This window comes from Vidua chalybeata, chromosome 6 (genome assembly GCF_026979565.1).
Source record: "Vidua chalybeata isolate OUT-0048 chromosome 6, bVidCha1 merged haplotype, whole genome shotgun sequence".
Taxonomy (NCBI): Eukaryota; Metazoa; Chordata; class Aves; order Passeriformes; family Viduidae; genus Vidua; species Vidua chalybeata.
Genome location: NC_071535.1, coordinates 57,889,682 through 57,908,451, shown reverse-complemented (window position 1 = coordinate 57,908,451; position 18,770 = coordinate 57,889,682). Strand labels below are relative to the sequence as shown.

At 45.1% G+C, this 18,770-nt stretch overlaps 1 protein-coding gene across 2 annotated transcripts; it reads left to right on the top strand.

The window, feature by feature from the left end:
* Positions 1-3,369: 3,369 nt before the first annotated feature.
* Positions 3,370-13,676, top strand: WEE1 (WEE1 G2 checkpoint kinase). 2 transcript variants are annotated; one of them, XM_053945587.1, is made up of 11 exons: positions 3,370-3,972; positions 5,998-6,206; positions 6,703-6,769; positions 6,853-7,025; positions 7,945-8,066; positions 8,634-8,780; positions 9,173-9,268; positions 9,350-9,435; positions 9,538-9,708; positions 9,801-9,946; positions 12,372-13,676. In XM_053945587.1, exons 1-11 carry the CDS (start codon positions 3,412-3,414, stop codon positions 12,520-12,522), a joined length of 1,929 nt encoding a protein of 642 aa, XP_053801562.1. In that variant the 5' UTR covers positions 3,370-3,411; the 3' UTR covers positions 12,523-13,676. The 2 variants fall into 2 exon arrangements, with proteins under 2 accessions (XP_053801562.1, XP_053801563.1); XM_053945588.1 differs by lacking the exon at positions 3,370-3,972 and adding an exon at positions 4,127-4,224.
* Positions 13,677-18,770: the final 5,094 nt, after the last annotated feature.

Genomic DNA, 18,770 nt, shown 5'->3' with positions numbered 1-18,770 from the left:
TCTGGACCTTGTAATTGAAGAGAAAGAGGTTGCCAGCTAACAGCAGCTGTTAGCAGCACAACCCTAGATAAAATAATCTTTAAACTGCTCACCTTTAGGCTGTCAGTGGCCCAGACACAACATGTCCCAGCTGGCACATTCCCACTGGGACCTGTTGTTCCCTGCATATGCCAAGGCTTGTGTGAGCACTGGAATGCCACGGCTGGCACTGGTGATAAGCACACTGGTCCCTGGGTACCTGCTGAAAACCAAGATAAAAGCTGGGAAAACAGCGAAGATCCCTCTCTGCTCTCAGTTCTCCACCAACAGCCTCAGCACAGGTGCCTGTAGCATTTCTGTTTTTCATAAGAGCAGCTTTACCTTGTTCCTCTTCTGCTCTTTCACTCCATTTACACCTCCCCTGATGAGGTGAATTATGCTGGCTGATGTAGAACAGGTTTCAGCCAGATTTTGGCAAAACTCTTCCAGTTTGATGGAAGTGGTTTTGGAGGATTCCAGATGAGCTTGCAAGTGCAGGAATCCTGAAAAGATGGCAATGCCACTTGTCTGGCAGTTCTGACAGCCAGACAAATTGGCCATTGTTCTCTTTCTTCCCCATTTTTACTTGACTTCCCCTGCTACCCACAAAAGTTGGAAACAATGGTTTCCTTGAGCTTGAAAACTTACAGTTAAAAGCAGCTCTTTGCCTGTGTGTGTACTGCTCCAGATAAATACTTCTAGTAGCAAAATCGTCAGTACGCCTTAGAAACAAGTAGTATAAGAAAGAAAAGAACCAATTTTGCAATTATATATCCTGAAAACCATTAAACCACTCAAATTTGTAGGAATATCAGTCAGGCACTGCCTAGCCATCAGTTTGTGTGCTGTTATATCTATTGGAAGAGTAAGGGCTTGAGTCTGCAAGATCTGTAGCAGTTCAAAAGTGCAATTTAATCAGCTTCAGAGAATTTGGGATGATTTGGCTCGGAGAGTGTGGCACAGTGGAAGCCTGCAGAGCTCCTCCTCACTCAGCTTCTTCCTCCTGTGGTGATGTCCATTGCCCTCTGGGAGGGAACTGGCTCTGTGGGGCTCTTTAGCCAGGCTGCTCCTGGGGCTCCTCATGATAATTACAGGTGTCACAAGGGACAGGGGAGCAGAGTTCCACTCTCAGTCTGGGCAAAAGTCATCTCTTCAACGCAACTGTTTGTGGTCCTGTCAGACTGCAGCAAAAGAACAACAGGTGCAACTTCAGAGCAGCGCACACACAGAGCCTGTGAACTCTTACCTAGCAGCTGTGCATTTTGTTAGCTACGTATTTATTCACTACTTCCCTTTCTTAATTGCTTTCAGATTGCAAATAAACTTTGTTTTAAAAGCATTGTGTTACTGTGGTTTCCTTATTTCTCTATTCCTTTTTTCCTTTCCTCTCCTATCTGTCTTCTCTTCAGAAATACTTTTTTCTCAGTACAACTCTTGAGTTGTCCCACTAAACTGTTCTAGTGATTAGTAAATCATTGGTTAAACTCAATTACAACAGGGCTTCTGAACTTCAGTTTGTCACTTGCTGTCACCAAGTACCTGTGTCTGCAGACTCCAGAAAGCATGAGTTATATTAGATTGAGTTTAGGAAGGAAACTGCAAGCTTTGACATTACAGGGGGAAGGACTTACTGAAAGCTTTCAGTCTTTAAACTTTTTCAAAAAAAAGGAAACTTCATTTATGACTGAAGCAAGCCACAGATAGTGGCTGGGCAGTTTTGAGTCACTTTATAAGAATTGCTTTGCATCTTCCTCCATGAGCTCTGAATGGAGAAAGCGGTGGAGATTCTATTTCTAAATAAACTTCTCTTACATAATCTGTTCTAAAACTCAAATGCTTCAGTTAGTACTTGCTATACAGAGCATCTCATTTTAAAAAAATGACTAATTTTAATGGGATGTTAGTGTGGTTCTAAATTATTGCACACCAAGTGTGTTTATACTGGACTTGATGTAGCCCTATCTCTGTCCCATTTTCATAGGTTACGTCGGCTACTTTCAGTTTTCTGAAACCTGTTTCCAGTTTTCTCCAAAATGCAAATCTCAAAACGTGCGTTCCTGTGGCTCATCACTGCTTGTCCTAAAACCAGGACAGCTCTCTGCAGAGAAATGGGTAATTTCAGGCAGAAGAGGTTAAAGAATTTGGAATTGCCAGAAGTGGAACAGGGGACACTGACACCCGTGCGAGTCCGAGGTTCTCCTCTCTAGGAACGTGCCAGGGCCAGCACATGAGGATTGTGTGCCGGGCAAGGGGGGGGAGCTCTGCGGAGGAGGCCGGAGAGGGGCTGTGCCGGAGCCCGAGCGTCCCGGCGCTGCCCGCGCGGCCGCGGAGCGCTCTGCGCGCCCGGGAGCCCGCGCCGCCGGAGGGGCTCGGCAGCCGGACCCGGCTGGCTTGCTCTGGCTTCTCCGGGGCTCCCGGGCCTGGGAAAAAAAAAAAAACATTTTTTCACGGGCTCTGTTACCCGAGGGGCTCGTTTTAAGGTGAATTGGTTCAGAAGAGAGGGACGGGTTTATCAGACAGAAAACGAAGCCAGGAGGCAAAGTGGTGGCACCTGTAGGGAGACACGTGTGCTGCACAGCACCCACCGTCCACGGCCTTCGCTGTGCTGGCACTGAGTCCGTGTGGAAGAGTCTGTCCTGCGGGAGGGAACGGCGCGGGCAGCGCCGCGGCCCTTTAAACCACGTGCGTCCCGTTACTGCACACACAGGAATCGGGCTGGCCGCGCTTAGAGAAGGAAAAACTGCCTTTAACTGGCGCAGAAGGTGCAGTTATTATTATTACTATTATTTTTATTATCTATTAAATACCGCATTATTATTATCATGGACATTTTTGCGCGCTCTCTACGGGAGCAAGACCACGTTGCAGGGGAGCGGGGAGCGGCAGTCCCGCACGGCGGCGCGGTGTCGCCGAGCTCGCCGGGCGCCGTGCCCGGAGTTGCCCGGGCCGGGCAGGGCGCTGTCCCCGCCGCCCGGGCGCTGTCCCCGCGGTGTTCCCGGCGCTCCCCGAACGCCGTCTCCAGGCGGTTCCCGCTGCCCGGGCGGGGCCGCCCCGGGGCTAAAATGGCGCCGGGCGCGCGCCTCACGGGCGGACACGTCCGCGCGGCCGCCTCGGGGCGGGGCCCCGGCCGCGGCCCCGCCCCCCCGCTCGCGCCAAAGCGGCCCGTGACGCGGCGGCGCGCGGCCCCGCCCCCGCGCGCCGTGTTTTCAAACCCGGTGGGCGGGCGCGATTGGCCGGCGTGCGCGGCACGTGACCAACGGTCGCGGGAAAGCCGCGGAGTCCGAACGGCGCGCGCGGCGGGGCCGTTCCTGGGCAGCGCGAGCCGAACCGGCACCGCACGCGGGCGGAGCGCGGGGCAGCGCAAGCGGGAGCGGCGCGGGCGGAGCGGCCGCCATGAGCTTCCTCAGCCTGCAGCGGGCGGCGCCGCCGCGGCGCGTCTCGGCCCGGCGGGCGGCGGCCCCGATCCGGCAGAAGCTGCTGTTCCTGAGCGGCCACAGCGACTGCGAGGAGGAGGAGGAAGAGGAGGAGGAGGAAGGCTGCGGCAGCAGCAGCGCCAACAGCACCGGCGAGGACTCGGCGTTCCAGGAGGCGGACTCGCCGCTCTCCGCCGCGCGCACCCCGGCGCGGAGCGACCCGCCCCTGCTGGAGGAGGAGGAGGAGATGGAGCCGGCGGCGGCGCCGCTGCCGGACGAGGGGGACTCGTGGGAAGAGGAGGGCTTCGGCTCCTCGCCGGTCAAGTCGCCCGGAGCCTACTTCCTGCTCGACTCGCCCTCGCCGCTGGCCCCGCACAAGGGCCGGCGCTGCTGCGAGCGCTCCCCGCCGCACCGGGCGGCCGGCGGGTACCGGGGGGCGCGGGGCGAGGAGCCCGGCTCGCCGCTGCCCGACTACCCGGGCACGCCGCCGCACAAGACCCTGCGCAAGCTGCGCCTGTTCGACACGCCGCACACGCCCAAGGTGAGCCCGGGGCGGGGTCGGGCCCGGCCGGTCCGTTATGTAACGGCGGGGGCGCCGCTCGGGACCGCGCCGGGGGCTCCGGCCGGAGCGGGGCGGGGTCGGGCGGCGCCGCCTCCCGACGGGACACGGGCACGGGGCAAGCCGCTTACTTCGGGATTAGTCATATAGAAACAAAAAAGTTTTCCGAGTTTGGTAGTGTTTTGTGGGAAGCATATTTGAAAAGTGCGAGCGTAGAGTATTAAAACTCCTCGAGTAAGTGCTGGCGTGTGGAGTGGGCGTTGGTAGGGGTGTAGCCAAAAAGTTAAAGCTCGGCTTGGGGTGTGATCCTGCGGTGAGCTGGCATTTCCTAGGAGGAATTTCTTCACAGGAAGGGTGATTGGGCATCGGAATGGATGGTGGAGTCACCTGGGAGGTGGTGCAGTCACCGTCCCTGGAGGTGCTTAAGGAAAGGCTGGAGCTGGCACTCGGTGCCGTGGGCTGGGGGACACGGCGGTGTTGGGTCATGGGCTGTGCCCGATGATCTCAGAGGCTTCTCCAGCCTGACGGGTTCTGCTGTGATCCTGTCGTGTCGGAGCTTCAGCGTCTGCACTCCTGCATCAAACGTGAAACGCTGTTTGAGCAGTCGATGCTGTGAAACTGATGGAGTCCAAAGTTTAGATGGAGAGATGGGTAGCTCTTAACTCTCTCAATAACAGACTTTTGGAAGGCATTTTAACTTTTGAACTCGATGCTGTGTGAAATGCCGTATAGTGAATTTAAATGTAGTGATAATTGGCTTCCTTTCTTCATTACTTTTCATATAGCCCTTTAGAAGTAATCCTGGGATAATCCCCGGGGATAATCTCCCAGGGGTCTATAGACTATAGATGGAAAACAACTGACTTAAGGAGCGAGGAAGGCTTCCTTCTTAATTGGTTTTCTACAGCTTCCATCTCCAGTGAGGTTTCACTGGTAAAAATCAGTGGTACAAGTTTGTAAAAGGTAAAATTGGTGATGATTTTACACCTTGTCAGGGGCAGATGCTTCAGAGCTGCAAAAGTTTTGTGGAATGCATTTCTAAAAACAAGTTCTTAACACAGCGGTTCAGTGGGATTCTTAAATTAGGTGGCCAAATTCTACATAGATTATCTTTGGAAGGATCACTTGGTTCAGGTATCCAGTGGAAGTACAGAAATGTGTCCTGAGAAGCACAGGTCTCCATCTAGGGCAGATTTGAGGATTGCAGTTGAGATTCCCATGTACTGAGTGTTCTTCCCTATGGTGGTTTAGGCTTCAGTCCTGTCAGATCTTTATTTTGTTGTTAGGATAAGGTGATGCTCCTGCTTGTGATCCAGTCACTGGCATCCTCACCAGGATGAAGGAGACTCGGGTGCAGACTTTTCAGTGGAACTGGGAGAGGTTTTGTTATGTGCCTGGAAGATGCCTGGTCTGGCAAATTACCACCCAGAAGATTAGTTTTGGATATTTAAATGACAGTGCAGCCATGCTGCTAATTCTCGGACCGTTTTTTGTAGGCTCAGGAAAATGCACCAGTGCATCAGTATTAAATGTTGTATTTGCTAATTTTTTAAGTTTGTCACCTAAATTTGTAGAAACCAAAGGTAATTTCATGTCTGATGTAGTTTCCACATCATGCATGTGCAAATCATGGTGATACAGTACGGGATTGTCCTCGAGGTTCATCTGTGTTCATTTAATGGACAAAGATTTGTCCAAGAAGTTTAGGTGATGAAATGATTAAAGACAGAAGAAGGTTACTCTCATCATCATCATCTTTGCTATCTTTTAAAAATAATTTTAATATTTGTTTGCTTGAACTGTCTCTGTGTAGAGTACAAAGCAGAGTAGTTTCTTGGAAATTCTTTTTGATGGAAATGTAGGAATTTAAACAACTGATGCTAACTTTAATTAGACAATACTGTAATGATGGCTTCAGGCACGACCTGAATATTTAATGTCTAAGGCAATATCAAGGCTATAAATGACTATAAATGCTTTGGTTTTGTTTCTTTTTTTTAAATACAGAGTTTGCTTTCTAAAGCACAAGGTTTAGGCTCCAGCTCAGTCAAACTTCGAGGGGGCTCGTTGTTTATGAATGTTGGGAAATCAGAGAAGCAAGAAGAAAATTTTAGACAAACACCTCATGTGAACATCAATCCCTTCACTCCCGATTCCATGTTCCTTCACAACTCTGAAGGCAAATGTCGTAGGAGGAAGAGGATACACTGGAATGAGTGAGTGACTTGTACCTTCCTTTGTTAAACTTGTATTTAGAACTACTTTTGGCTGCAAAAATTTTGTTACAAATTGCTTCTAAGGAAGTATTTTTGCTTGCAGGTTGTTAGTAATGTATAATACAGCTCCTAAAGTATGAGCTTCAAGAGGCATGATATCATGAAATAATCATTTAGCACTAGATCTTTTGATTACTGTACAGAAAGGATAGACTAGGCTGTGTGCTGGTCTTTTTCCCCTCATGGAATGGGCCATGCACAGTCTTTTCTTCAGGAGGAAAAAAAATGCATTAAGTACAAGTGTGAGACATGAAGAAAGACATGACAAAGATATTAGCATGGCAATTTTATGGGTTTGTGTCTACAGATGTCTAGTGTTCAATTAGTTAACTAAAATTAGATAGAATAGGAGAACTAGATCTCAGAAGAATTCAACAGCTTCTGGGCTTCAGTTTAAAGTTTACTTAAACCATGAGATTTCTGGTGTGAATTTCAGCTCTTGTGGAGAGGACATGGAACCAAGTGATGGAGAGCCTGAAGAGGAAACCATGAGACCTGCTAAGGTACTTAATCTTTAAACCTTGATGCTGATTTCAGCAGTTTGTGTATCTGCAGATCTAAATATTTTCCTTGGTAATCTTTGCAGAGGATAACAATAACAGAAAGTAACATGAAGTCCCGGTATGAAACTGAATTCCATGAACTGGAAAAGATTGGGTCTGGTGAATTTGGCTCTGTGTTTAAGTGTGTCAAGAGGCTGGATGGCTGCATCTATGCAATAAAACGATCCAAGAAACCCCTGGCTGGCTCAGTGGACGAGTGAGTACTTCCTGCTCTTAAAAAGTCTTCTCTTGGTGTTTCTTCTTCACATGGCTCTTTGTGTTGGTGTCTAGAGAAGGCATTTAAGAGGAAAGTATAAAACAAACATGAATTAAATGTAAAATAGATACAATTTTGAAGCCACTTGATTTATTTTCTTCCCCACCCACTCCCCAGGTACTGTGCAGTACTGGGGAGAAAAGGCTGATTGGCCTCTCTCCTGCCAGATGTTTGTCCCAGTGTTCTGTGTGGAAACAGATTGTTCTCAAAGTGAGAACAACGCTTCCTTCTAAAGGTGATTCTTGGAGAGATGGAAGGAGGGCACTATTCCCAACTGAGTCCTCATCCTTGTCAGCCTGAGTGACATGCAGATGAGTTAAGTCAGTTTGGGGCTAATTTTTGGCATTTGTGAATGAACTTGTGATTCAGAACCTTTCCCACACTTCAACAGTGTGGGGAATAGTTGTTCAAATAGTTTATATTATAAGTATTTGAACACACAATAGTGTGTTCAAATAGTTACAAATATAAACCCCAGAAGTCTGAGTTGCACAAAATTGCATACCAGACTTACAGTCTAGGGAATGTTGAGTTCAGTCAAACCCTTGGCTTATGAGCGCTTTTATTTTTTTCCCTAGAACTTCAGTCATGCATCTCAAAGTTTGCTATTGCTACTGGTTGGCAAGTATGTAATGGAAATGTGGCTCCCACACCATACTGTTTTTTTTGATGTTCCATATATTAAGTGTTTTAATATAATGTAAATTATTTTAGCAGGTTGAACATAGGTACAAATCCAGCTTAGGGTGCCACAGAATTGCATAGGAAGATTTTAATTAGAAATACTTACTGTAATAAGAAATGCTACTAATTTCACCTCCCAATACTCATATGTGCTGTTGTTTTTTGTGACTAACAGGCAGAATGCTTTAAGAGAGGTCTATGCACATGCAGTTCTGGGACAGCATTCTCATGTAGTGAGGTACTACTCTGCATGGGCAGAGGATGATCACATGCTTATACAGAATGAATATTGCAATGGTAAGTAAAGAAGATGTACAGATGTACAAGCTCTTAACACTAGTTATGAACTGATTACCCTACCCATAGCTCATACTCCTTTCTGGAAAAGGCATGAAGATGGATGAAGCAAAAACTTCATCAAGTACAAAGTTGCAGACCAAGTCATGCATGTTCAAGCATACTGGAAGTACTGTGAGGTGTTTGTGAGCAGAAGAACTGTTCTTTCTTCTGTACAGTAGTACAAGCTGGAATAGAGAAAATTGCTAGAGTTTCCATTAAAAAGGAGATTAAGCTTGATTTCTGAAGCATTTTGCTATTGTTGATGCCCTGGCAGAGATTTGGAAGAGAGAGAGGGAGCCCCTTCCCTTGTGTTGATATCCTGTTAGTGTGACAGCTACAGGAGAAAAGAACTTAATTATATTGTTATATGACTGAAAAAAAGCATATAGCATTATATCTTACACTTGCTGTATATTGCCAGCAAGTTCTTTGTGATATATTCGCTTAATTTTGGGAGCAAGTTGTCCTTTCCTTGTCAGCTGTTTGATGTAAAAAACAACTTGGTTTTTTTTAATGGTGTTTCAGGTGGCAGTTTAGCAGATGCCATAAGTGAAAATTACAGGAATATGCGTTACTTTACTGAACCAGAACTGAAGGACTTGCTGCTTCAAGTGGCTCGGGGTTTAAAGTACATTCATTCAATGTCCCTGGTACACATGGATATCAAACCTAGTAAGTTTGTAATTACTTTACTCTCTATTGACAATTTGCTCAGTTCATTTAATCTGCTGTAGAAAACTGAACAGTTAGCCACACCTTGCTAACTGTAAATTCTTCCCTGAAGCTCTGAATAGGAGCACAAAGATGTCAGTTATAAAATTGGCCAGCAGACCTAAACTGTTGAGTTTATCTTGGGTCCTTTTTGTGTAATTGACTCTACTTGCATAACACTTGGCTGGCTTCCCAGCAGAGGGGCCACAGTGAATCGGTTATAACTTTCTCACTCTTTGAACAGGGTTTATATACAAATAAAACTTCTGCATGGCTAAAGCAAACTGTAGTGAAACTAGGTCAAGTAGAAATGGTACAGAAATGTTTCTTTTAACAATTCTGCTCTTTTTCAGGTAACATTTTCATATCTAGAACATCAGTCCCAAGTATAACTCTAGAGGAAGGTGATGATGATGACTGGTCATCTGATAGAGTCATATTTAAAATAGGTGAGAAACAGCACACTTATGTGCAAAAGAATTGCATTACCTTGCTGTCTTCTGAAAAGTAACTTTCTTTTCTCCTTGCAGGTGACCTAGGCCATGTAACTCGAGTTTCTAGTCCTCAAGTGGAAGAAGGTGACAGCCGTTTCCTTGCAAATGAAGTCCTACAAGAGGTACCTGTTCTGTTTGTGGCAAACAGTGATGTTAGGCCTGTGTGCTGTTTCCTTTAGGAAAAAAAAAAAAGGTGCATTTACTTTTCCTCTTTTCTTTTCAAGAACTACACTCACTTGCCAAAAGCGGATATTTTTGCTCTCGCTCTGACTGTTGTCTGTGCTGCTGGCGCTGAACCACTTCCAACTAATGGGGACCAGTGGCATGAAATTCGGCAAGGAAAACTGCCCAGACTACCACAAGTGCTTTCTCAAGAATTACTAGACTTACTAAAAGTAAGAATTCCTCTACTAGTGGCTTGCTGAGAAGTGTAATTTATTGTCTTGCTGGCCTTAACAAGGATGCCATGTTTTCTTTTTTCCCCAAGGTTATGATTAATCCTGATCCTGAGAAAAGGCCTTCAGCTGTGGCACTAGTGAAGCATTCAGTGCTTCTCTCTGCTGCAAAAAAGAGCGCCGAGCAGCTCCGGATAGAGCTAAATGCTGAAAAATTCAAGAACTCACTCTTGCAAAAGTAAGTAGGTTCTTGGGGTCCTTCAACAGGACTTTATTTATAACAGGTTCTTACCTGAGAGTGAAGTGATGATAACATAGGAGTGTCCTTGTTTGTGGGTGAGATCCACAAATCTGTATGCATGTGCGTACTTGGGAGTACAAAGTGGGTCATGGAACTTTAAAAGGAGCTTTCTCCACAGAAAGAACTGCTTGAACACTCTAAGGGATTCTCAACAGCACAAGGCATATAAAACATTATGATTTTAAACAAATGTTTCAGGACAGTGCACACTTTTGTGACAGGTATAGCCTAGCTTACATCTGTGTGATTCGAGTCTGTGTTTTCCTAGGTCATTTGTACATCGAAATGTTGGAAAATGACTTAAATGACCTGTTTTGAGCCTAAATGGAATGGCACATGAGGAATGTTATTGGACTAATTTGACCTGTACACAGCAGTGTTACTGGGTCACCAGAGAATCATTTGTATCCAGAGGTCATCTTGTCCTACCCCTTGCTCAAACACTCACTTTGAATTAAAGCTTGGAAAAAGAGATTCTCTTTTAGGAAAGTCTGATTTCTGCTTAAGTTTCAGGGAAAGAGTTAGTAAATTAATAAGCAGCCATCTGACTCTTTCACTACAGTTATCTTTGCATGTGTTTTACATAATAGGTGGGCTTTTATGAGGGAATATAGATCACCAATTTCTTTTTGAGTGGTATGCCTTGAATGAAGATGTTAATTTCATGTTCAGGTTCACTCCATTGTTACCTGCTTATCTTGCCCCATTGCTAGTCTGACCACAGCCAGATGTACTAGATTAGCTGGTTATCTTTATAATATTATGAATTACATTGAAAGAATAATCAGACAATTTGTGCAGGTTGCTAAGGGGCAGATTTGCTTAGGTAAGTTGCTTGCTTGTATGAAGACAACATATTTTTGCATCACTTGAAAGAGAAAAATGGCAAAACTAGTGTTTTGTGAAGATTCCTTCTGGCCTGGAAACAAGGATACATCCTTGTAAAGCCAAGAATGATTTTAAAACAACACTTAACCACAGTAATTTTTAATGTTGTGTGGCATAGAGCTCCATAAAATACTTCAGGTAGTTTGAGGGTTTGTTTTTTTTCTTAAATTTCTGCAATTGAACCATTTAAAATATCACTTGTGTGTAAGTCATCTTTAGTGAAAAGAATCCTTTTAAGGCAACTCAGCTTTTCTACTGTGTTGTCCTCTTCAGAGGAAGGAAGAATTCAAGATTTCTAGGCAAGAACTCAAGACTTCTAGGGAAGAGTGGAAGGATATTTTAAAACTAAATTTCCTGGTAATGTGGTGTGGTGGTTGGGCAAGCACACAAGTGTGTATTTGTGACTGATGTTCACAAGGAAGAGGACTGAAAATGGGTTGTGTTCTCTTTCAGTGAACTGACACAGTGATAATGTGGGGGTGATTAGATGGGCACGGGTGTTAATGAATAATACTCTGGCTTACAAGAATGGGAATTGCTTATTAAAACTGAATACACCAATGTGCAGCAAGCTTGTAAAATTTGATTTTGCTTTGCAGCCAGATGTGAAGTGAGATTACAAATTCTAGCTCTTATAGTAGAGAAAGTTCTTTAATGGATAGTTAGAGATTTTGGAAGGAAGAGAGTATGGGGGAGGGCTGAGGTTTAGCCATATGTCAGTATTTGAAGAAAGGAGAAAAGCCATGTATGGGGGAAACCTTTATAAAGGTAGCTGTGCTCTTCCGTTGGATTATTTTATAATTTTATTCTGAGTTTGATTTAACTTTGTCCTCACCCTGGGTATTGGTAATTCTCTGAAACAGAACAGTTGGCAGAATGTTGCACAGGGGCAATGGCCTCTGCTGCCTTCAGTGATTCTGCCTTGCAGGCTCCCATTTTTGTTAGGCAGAAAACGTGGAGGCGGTGATCAGCTTTTGATGTGGGTATGCAAAAGGGAAAGGATGATTCCTGAGCTGTCTGCTGCCAGTTACCCACACCTGTGTTCATCTAAGTGTCTGAGTCTCCCACAGATCAGGTGTGGCTGAATTTGCTTCCTTTGGGCAAGCCTTGGTAATGAGCTCTGACTTTACACGTGCCTTGTGCTAGGAAGTAAAAGCACCCTCCTGTGTCTTGGTAGTTGAAGTGCTGAGCTGCTTGTAACAGGCTGGATTTCAGAATCTGAGTTGTGTGAATTTTTCATTTCCGTCCCTTTCTTTTCAAAAGAAAGAACATCTAGACAAGTAATGAGCATCCCACCTCTGCCCTCTGGTTGGAAACAGGTGGATGCAAATCGTAACGCTCTCAGCATGACCTAAAACTGACCTAAAGTCTTGAAGTGTGACCTGCTGTAGCTGGTTTGCTATCTGTTGCTGTATAAGAGCTGAGCTGTATCCTTGTGGGTGCTGCTGGCTGTGACGGTGTCCCTGTGTTGCAGAGAGCTGAAGAAGGCGCAGATGGCGAAGGCCGCGGCCGAGGAGCGCGCGCTGTTCACGGACAGAATGACCACGCGGTCCACGACGCAGAGCCGCCCGTCGCGGCTCATCGGGAAGAAAATGAACCGCTCCCTGAGCCTCACCATCTACTGAGCACAGAGGCCAGGGCAGCTGCAGACAGCCACAGCTCCTCTGCCCGACCGAAACCTAAGGAACTGAAGGAAGCCTTCAGTTCCTGGTTTCTTGTCCTGTAGTCGGTATCACCAGTTTTACAGCTATTGCTTCTGGTTTTTACTTGTACTCTGTGGCTGATTCTCTGTTAACCATTTGGGTTGATGGACTCAGTTACTCTCCTGTCTGTAGAGGATCCTGGATGTTACTCCATAAGCCTTTCGGTTACACTGTTAGATGTTATGCTGTCCCAGGGTTAACCACTATAGTGGTGTGCTGCTTTGTAGTGTTACAGCATTGTAATAAGAAGCAATATCCCTGATCTTTTAAGAAGGAGGGAAGGGGCCTTACTTTGATAGTTAATTTTTTTTTTTGGAGCAGAGGGGGAATAAATTTTAAAAGACAGGCTTTAAGGCCACCTACAGTCAATGTACCTGATGTCAGGTAGACTTTTGTTGTGAATTTTATTTGTATATTCAACTGGGAGCACTTTGTAGGCATTGCATAAACCACAGCTTAGGAACCTGTGGAATTAAGTGCCATGTGGAACTGCTGCTATTTTTAGTTCAATGTCCTTGCTGTAAACTGTAGCATTAAAACAATCATTATTGTGTTAATAGGCTTCTTGTTAAAGCAACTAAGTGAAACAAATGTAAGCTGCATTTTAGTGAAGGCAGCATTTTTCTCTCAAAGCTAGTGCATTGTGAAAAAATGCACCAATTTAATATTTGGATTCTTTATTAGTGTAGTGCAAATGTTAATGTCTTTGCTATTGATGTTTTGTTCTACTTTCTAATAAGGTTCTCTGAATGTTCATATTTTCTTCAGTTGCCCATTCTTGAGGCTATTGTATGTTTGGTTTTTTTATGTTGGAATACTTGTAAATAGTTGTTTAGTGTGTTCAGGTTGTTTTTCATTGTTTATGTACATAAGTTTGATCATGCTTATAGTGTACTATACAGAAACTGCAGTCTGGGATGCCAGCAGATATTGAACCTAGGCTGACAGAAGAACTGTTCTGATTACTGGCTTGTCTCTTCATTCATTTTACTTAAAACAATGTTTCCCTTTTGTGCTCTATTTGTTCTTACTAGTGTTGAATTTGAATATTAAAGTTAAAAGTTCTGTTTGTTTAATATTGTGCAACACTTATTTAACTTTAACTACTTCTGTAGTTAGGGAAATAAAATACTGAGTTGGGAATATACTATGGCAAGTCCTGATGAGATCTGCTTCCCACTCATGCCTAATGCTTGTGGTTCCCTCTCATGAGAGTGGGACTGAGTGAGATAAGACACTTGCTGATAGGAGAGAAGGCTCCTACTCCACGTGTTAGTGTCCATAGCAGTCTGTCTCTGCAGCCTCAGGAATGGTATTGCATTGGGAAAGATGAAACCTCTGGAAGAAGTGGAACCCATGACTGATGGTGGAGGAATAGAAACTATGGGAAGAAATAGCTGGGTCTGAGGTAAGTGAGAAAATGCAGGAACTGCTGAGAATGGGAAGAGAGCTGCGGATTTAGAAGTTGGGAAGAAAACTGGGAGGAGTTGGAGTATTTCAGGAACACGGTAATGGCATGTTCTGTGGCATGGAGGCACATGTAAAGAAGAAAGACACAGTAAATAAAGGCTGAGTAGATCAGTCTATTGTGGAAGTTTTTACCTTGTGTTAGAGCCACAGGTGACTCAGAGAAGCTGTGCCTGAATTCTATGAACTCATAAAATTCAGCTTTGCAATTAGCAGAAAGTAACTAAGAGTTCTCAGTTTTAGTCATATGACAGTGAAGTTCAGAGTACTGGTTTAAGGTATATGAATACTGATATTTTACTGATAACTGAATGTACAGTTATCACAAAAAAATTGATATGCTGAAATACCTTTAGGTTTTTACTTTGTAAGATAGCCCTGTCTTGTTTGTGAGAGAATTTAAAATATATGGGTTTGTTGCAATGTTTTAATGTTCTTCTACAGTAAGTGAGAGCTTTAAGCATACTTCTAAACAGTCAGAAATACCAGTTGCTGGGTGATCAGTGAACTTAAGCCTTTCTATTTCTACAGCGTAAAAAAATGTGCTTTATTACAGTTCTGTGCTCCTTATCACACATTTTCAGAGGCCTGCAATATCAGCAGAGGCATTGCTGTGCAAACAAGCTGCGCTGGGGGCTTGGAGAGCTGTGCTTGTGGCTGGGTAAAGAATTGACTGGGTTGCTGGGCCCCGGGAGGTGGTGGACGGAGCTCTATCCTGCTGGAGGCCAGTCACCAGTGCTGTTCTTCAGGGGTCAGTGTGGGGCCCAGTCCTGTTTAAGGCCTTAGCAATGATCTGGGTGAGAGGACCAAAGGCTCTCTCAGTTTGCAGATGACTCCAGTTGTGCAGGAGTGATGATCTGATGGAGGGCAGGAAGGCTCTGTAGAGGGATCTGGGTAGGCTGGGTCAATGGGCTGAGGACACAGCTGCAGGAGGTTCAACAAGGCCCAGTGCCAGATCCTCCCCCTGGGCCACAACAACCCCAGGCAGTGCTACAGGTGGGGGAGGAGTGGCTGGAAAACTGCCCAGTGGGAAAGGACTGGGGGTGCTGCAACACAAGGTGAACATGAGTCAAGTGGCCAAGGTGGCCAGTGGCATCCTGGCCTGGACCAGCAATGGCATGGCCAGCAGGAGCAGGGCAGGGATTGTCCCCTGTGCAGGGCACTGGTGATGTCACACCTTGAGTGCTGTGTCCAGTCCTGGGTCCCTCACTGCAAGACAGACACTGAGGGGCCAGAGCGAGTCCTGTGAGAAGCGGCTGAGGGAGCTGGGGATGTTTAGCCTGGAGAAAAGGAGGCTCAGAGGAGACCTTATCACTCTCTACAGCTGCCTGAGGAGAGATTATAGCCAGGTGGGAGTTGGCTTCTTTTCCCAAGTAACAAGAGCAAGGACAAGAGGAAACAGCCTCAAGTTGTGCCAGGGGAGGTTTAGATGGGATATTAGGAACCATTGCTTCACTGAAACAGTTGTCAAGCATTGGAACAGGCTGCCCAGGGAAGTGGTGGGTGGTGTCACCGTCCCTGGGGTTATTTAAAAGCTGTGTGAATGTGGCACTTAGGGACATGGCAGTGCTGGGTTAACAGCTGGATTCCATGATCTTAAGGGTGTTTTCCAACCTAAAAAATTCTGTGGGTCTATTCTAGTGCTGATCACAGGTTTTGTGTGCCATTGAAGGGGTGCCCTGCTTAAACCATAGGACTGAAGTGACTTTAGATGTTTTAACTTTTTCCTGTGTGCCAAGGACAGTATTAAAAAAGACATTTAAGGGTTCTAAAGTGGTTTATGGGAGCAGTAAGAATTGTGAAATTTTATCTTGAGTTTTCATGAGCCTTTCTGATGCAGGTGATGAGGCAGTGAATCCTGGCTGCAACAATGGCTAGTGGGAAGGAGCAGAGAATTTGGGAAGTGTGTGTTAATGCTTCCCATGAATATTCCCAGCATCCAGTGATTCATGATTCAGATGTTTACTGAGTAAGAAGTGGTATCTATTTTTACTGATACTGAAGGGGTTTATATTTTGAATAGGAACAATCTTACAGTAATTTTGGTCGCTTACAAATTATTGCAAAAAGAAGACTTGGGCCAAACTTATCTGTAGTTGAGCAAGTTGCCTTTGCAGGTAGAAGAAGAAGCTTCTCACCTCTTGTAAAAATGTAGAGTTGGATATTAGTTGAAATTCAACCAAGCATGGTGTAACAGGATGAGCTTCAGCACTTGAAGAGGAAAGCTTTAGCTGAATTTAAGAAGCAGGCATCATTAGAGTTGGGTGGCAAACGTGTTCTTCAAAATAGCTACATTTAATGTTTAACCATATTTCTCCTGATTTCATCTAGCTTAAATTTCCCAAGCTTAACTTTTTTGATCAGACTACATGACTTCATGAAGAACTCAAAGTGAATGTAAAAATACTTGAAAGCAGGTATTTCATACCACTACCTCCTCTAGACATTTGTCTGCTCCTCTGTCTTCTCCATCTTCTCATGATGCATTACTGGACAACCCTACCTGCTTGGTCTTGCTCAATCTTTCTGCATCTTCTGACCAAAAAGTGGGTGGTGTGATGGACTAAAGCTCCTGCAGACTCGGTTTCCTGTAAAGACATTTAACACAGAAAAATTAATTTCAAGTATCAAGGACTGATTCACTGTTTGGATAATTCATCTTGCAGTTCAAACCTTTTAATTGTCTGTAGAAATACTGATGGGTTTGCAGGCTAAACCATTGAATTGAATCATAAATGGTTTACTCCAAAAAATATTGAATCACATCTGGTGTTCAAATACTACATGAAATTCTGTTTATGCCATTACTGTCAAAATACAATTGGAGGTAATTTTTGTATGTTTTTTTGTTTTGTTTTTGGTAAGGTATCCCCACACAGCAGTTGCATAGGGTTTTTTTTTTTATAGTTTTTGTTGGGTTCATTTTTCAGTTTCCAAGTATCCTCTAGCTGGAATGGATCTGAATTACTAAAATGTAGAACCTGAAATCTTACTGTCAAGTTGGCTTATTTTGGAAGCCACAGACAAGTTTTACCTCCACTTAGCAGTGGAGTTAGGCACTGCTTTTATATTCCAAAGTAGGATTTCAATGTCACAGCTTGCATTACTTTATAACATTGAAAAGTTTCCTGAATAGAAGTATACTTGGGCACCCTGTCCTTGCTGATCTGGGGCAGGGGAGCACCATGTGTTTGACACCCTCCCAAAAGTTGGCCAGCTGGACCTTTCCTGAATGTGTTTTGTAGTCTCCAGCAACACCTGCTGGACGAAATTGTTAACTGTGCACCGAATTTTTGCCTTTGTGTGCTGATATGACACTAGACCCTGATTGTTAGAAGGCATTGTCCTGTTCTGCAGCAGCGACTGAGCATTCTTGCCAGCAGTAGCTCAGGTAAGAGTGTTTTCATTTGTCCATCCCCAGTCACCCCTTTGGTTGTGTAGGCTTGGAAAAGGCACCCTCACGATGTGTCTATGTGTTTTGGTGTGTAATGTGTGCATGTGTTTAATAAACCTCTGTGTGTGCTACCTACAAATATCCCTGCTGTAACTGGGCTTGAGGACCTGGGTCTAAACATGGCCAGCAGGGGCAAATCAGGGCTGGGCCCTCCCTCCCTCCAGTGAAGGCTGGAACCCTCGGAGGGAGCGCAGCCGAGCAAAGGTTCTCAGCTCCAGAAACGTGGCACAGAGAAAGCAGGAAGAAACCGAGCAGGACAGCACTCAGGAAACAGAGGTCCTGCTTCTGGCTGAGAGTTGGAATTGGGTAGAGATTCTATCTTCCCAAAGTATAATGGGATTGGCCTAGGGGAAAGGGAGGTGCCCCAAGGAGAGAATATTGCTGGGCCTAATTAAACAGGAAGCAATTTATTATTGTTTAACATGTTGCTCAGAGATCTGAGGTTGTACACGCCTAAAAATTAACTTGAGATTCTGGGTAGTCTTGAAAAAGCTGAAGCATTGGCTTCAAAGATCTTCCTTTTGCCTGTCATTTGACTCCCTTACAATACACAATATGAGCATTTAGCATGATATCTGAATTATCATGCTGGTCCAAACTGATTTCTCTTTGAGTCAAGATGAAAGCAGACTAAGTGGCCTGACTCTGATTAATGACCTCCTGTGTATCCCTCAGATTGCTGCCAGACAAGGGGGGCTAATGGACATAAAACCTTATGCACAGGGAGATTCTATGTGTTCAGCCTGCATCCTGATGGAGATCTTGTTCATCTATTGATTTACAGACAGCAAAAGGCACCACTAATGAAAGTATTTTAGGCAAGGTGTTTCACAGGATAGGGATGGGGGGACAGGAGAAACACCTGCTATTCCCAACCTTTAGTAGTGTCACCAACCTTAGGTGATGTTTCTGCCTCTGCAGCTCTTTCCTCTTGCCTCTTTTCATTCTCATCTATTTAGATTCAGGGCAGAATCTCCCCCTATATTTGATCCATGCCTTAGCACATGGGATTTTAAACTCCTTTTGATCTTGTAGACATTGGGCCAAGGCTGGATTGATGGACCAAGGCCATTGTATGAGGTTCAACAAGGCGAAGTGACAGGTCCTGCCCTTGGGTCGCAGCAACCCCAGGCAGTGCTGCAGGCTGTGGGCAGAGTGGCTGGAAAGCTGCTCAGGGGAACAGGACTTGAGGTGCTGGTCCACAGTGGCTGAACACAAGCCAGAGTGGGCTCAGGTGGCCAAGAAGGCC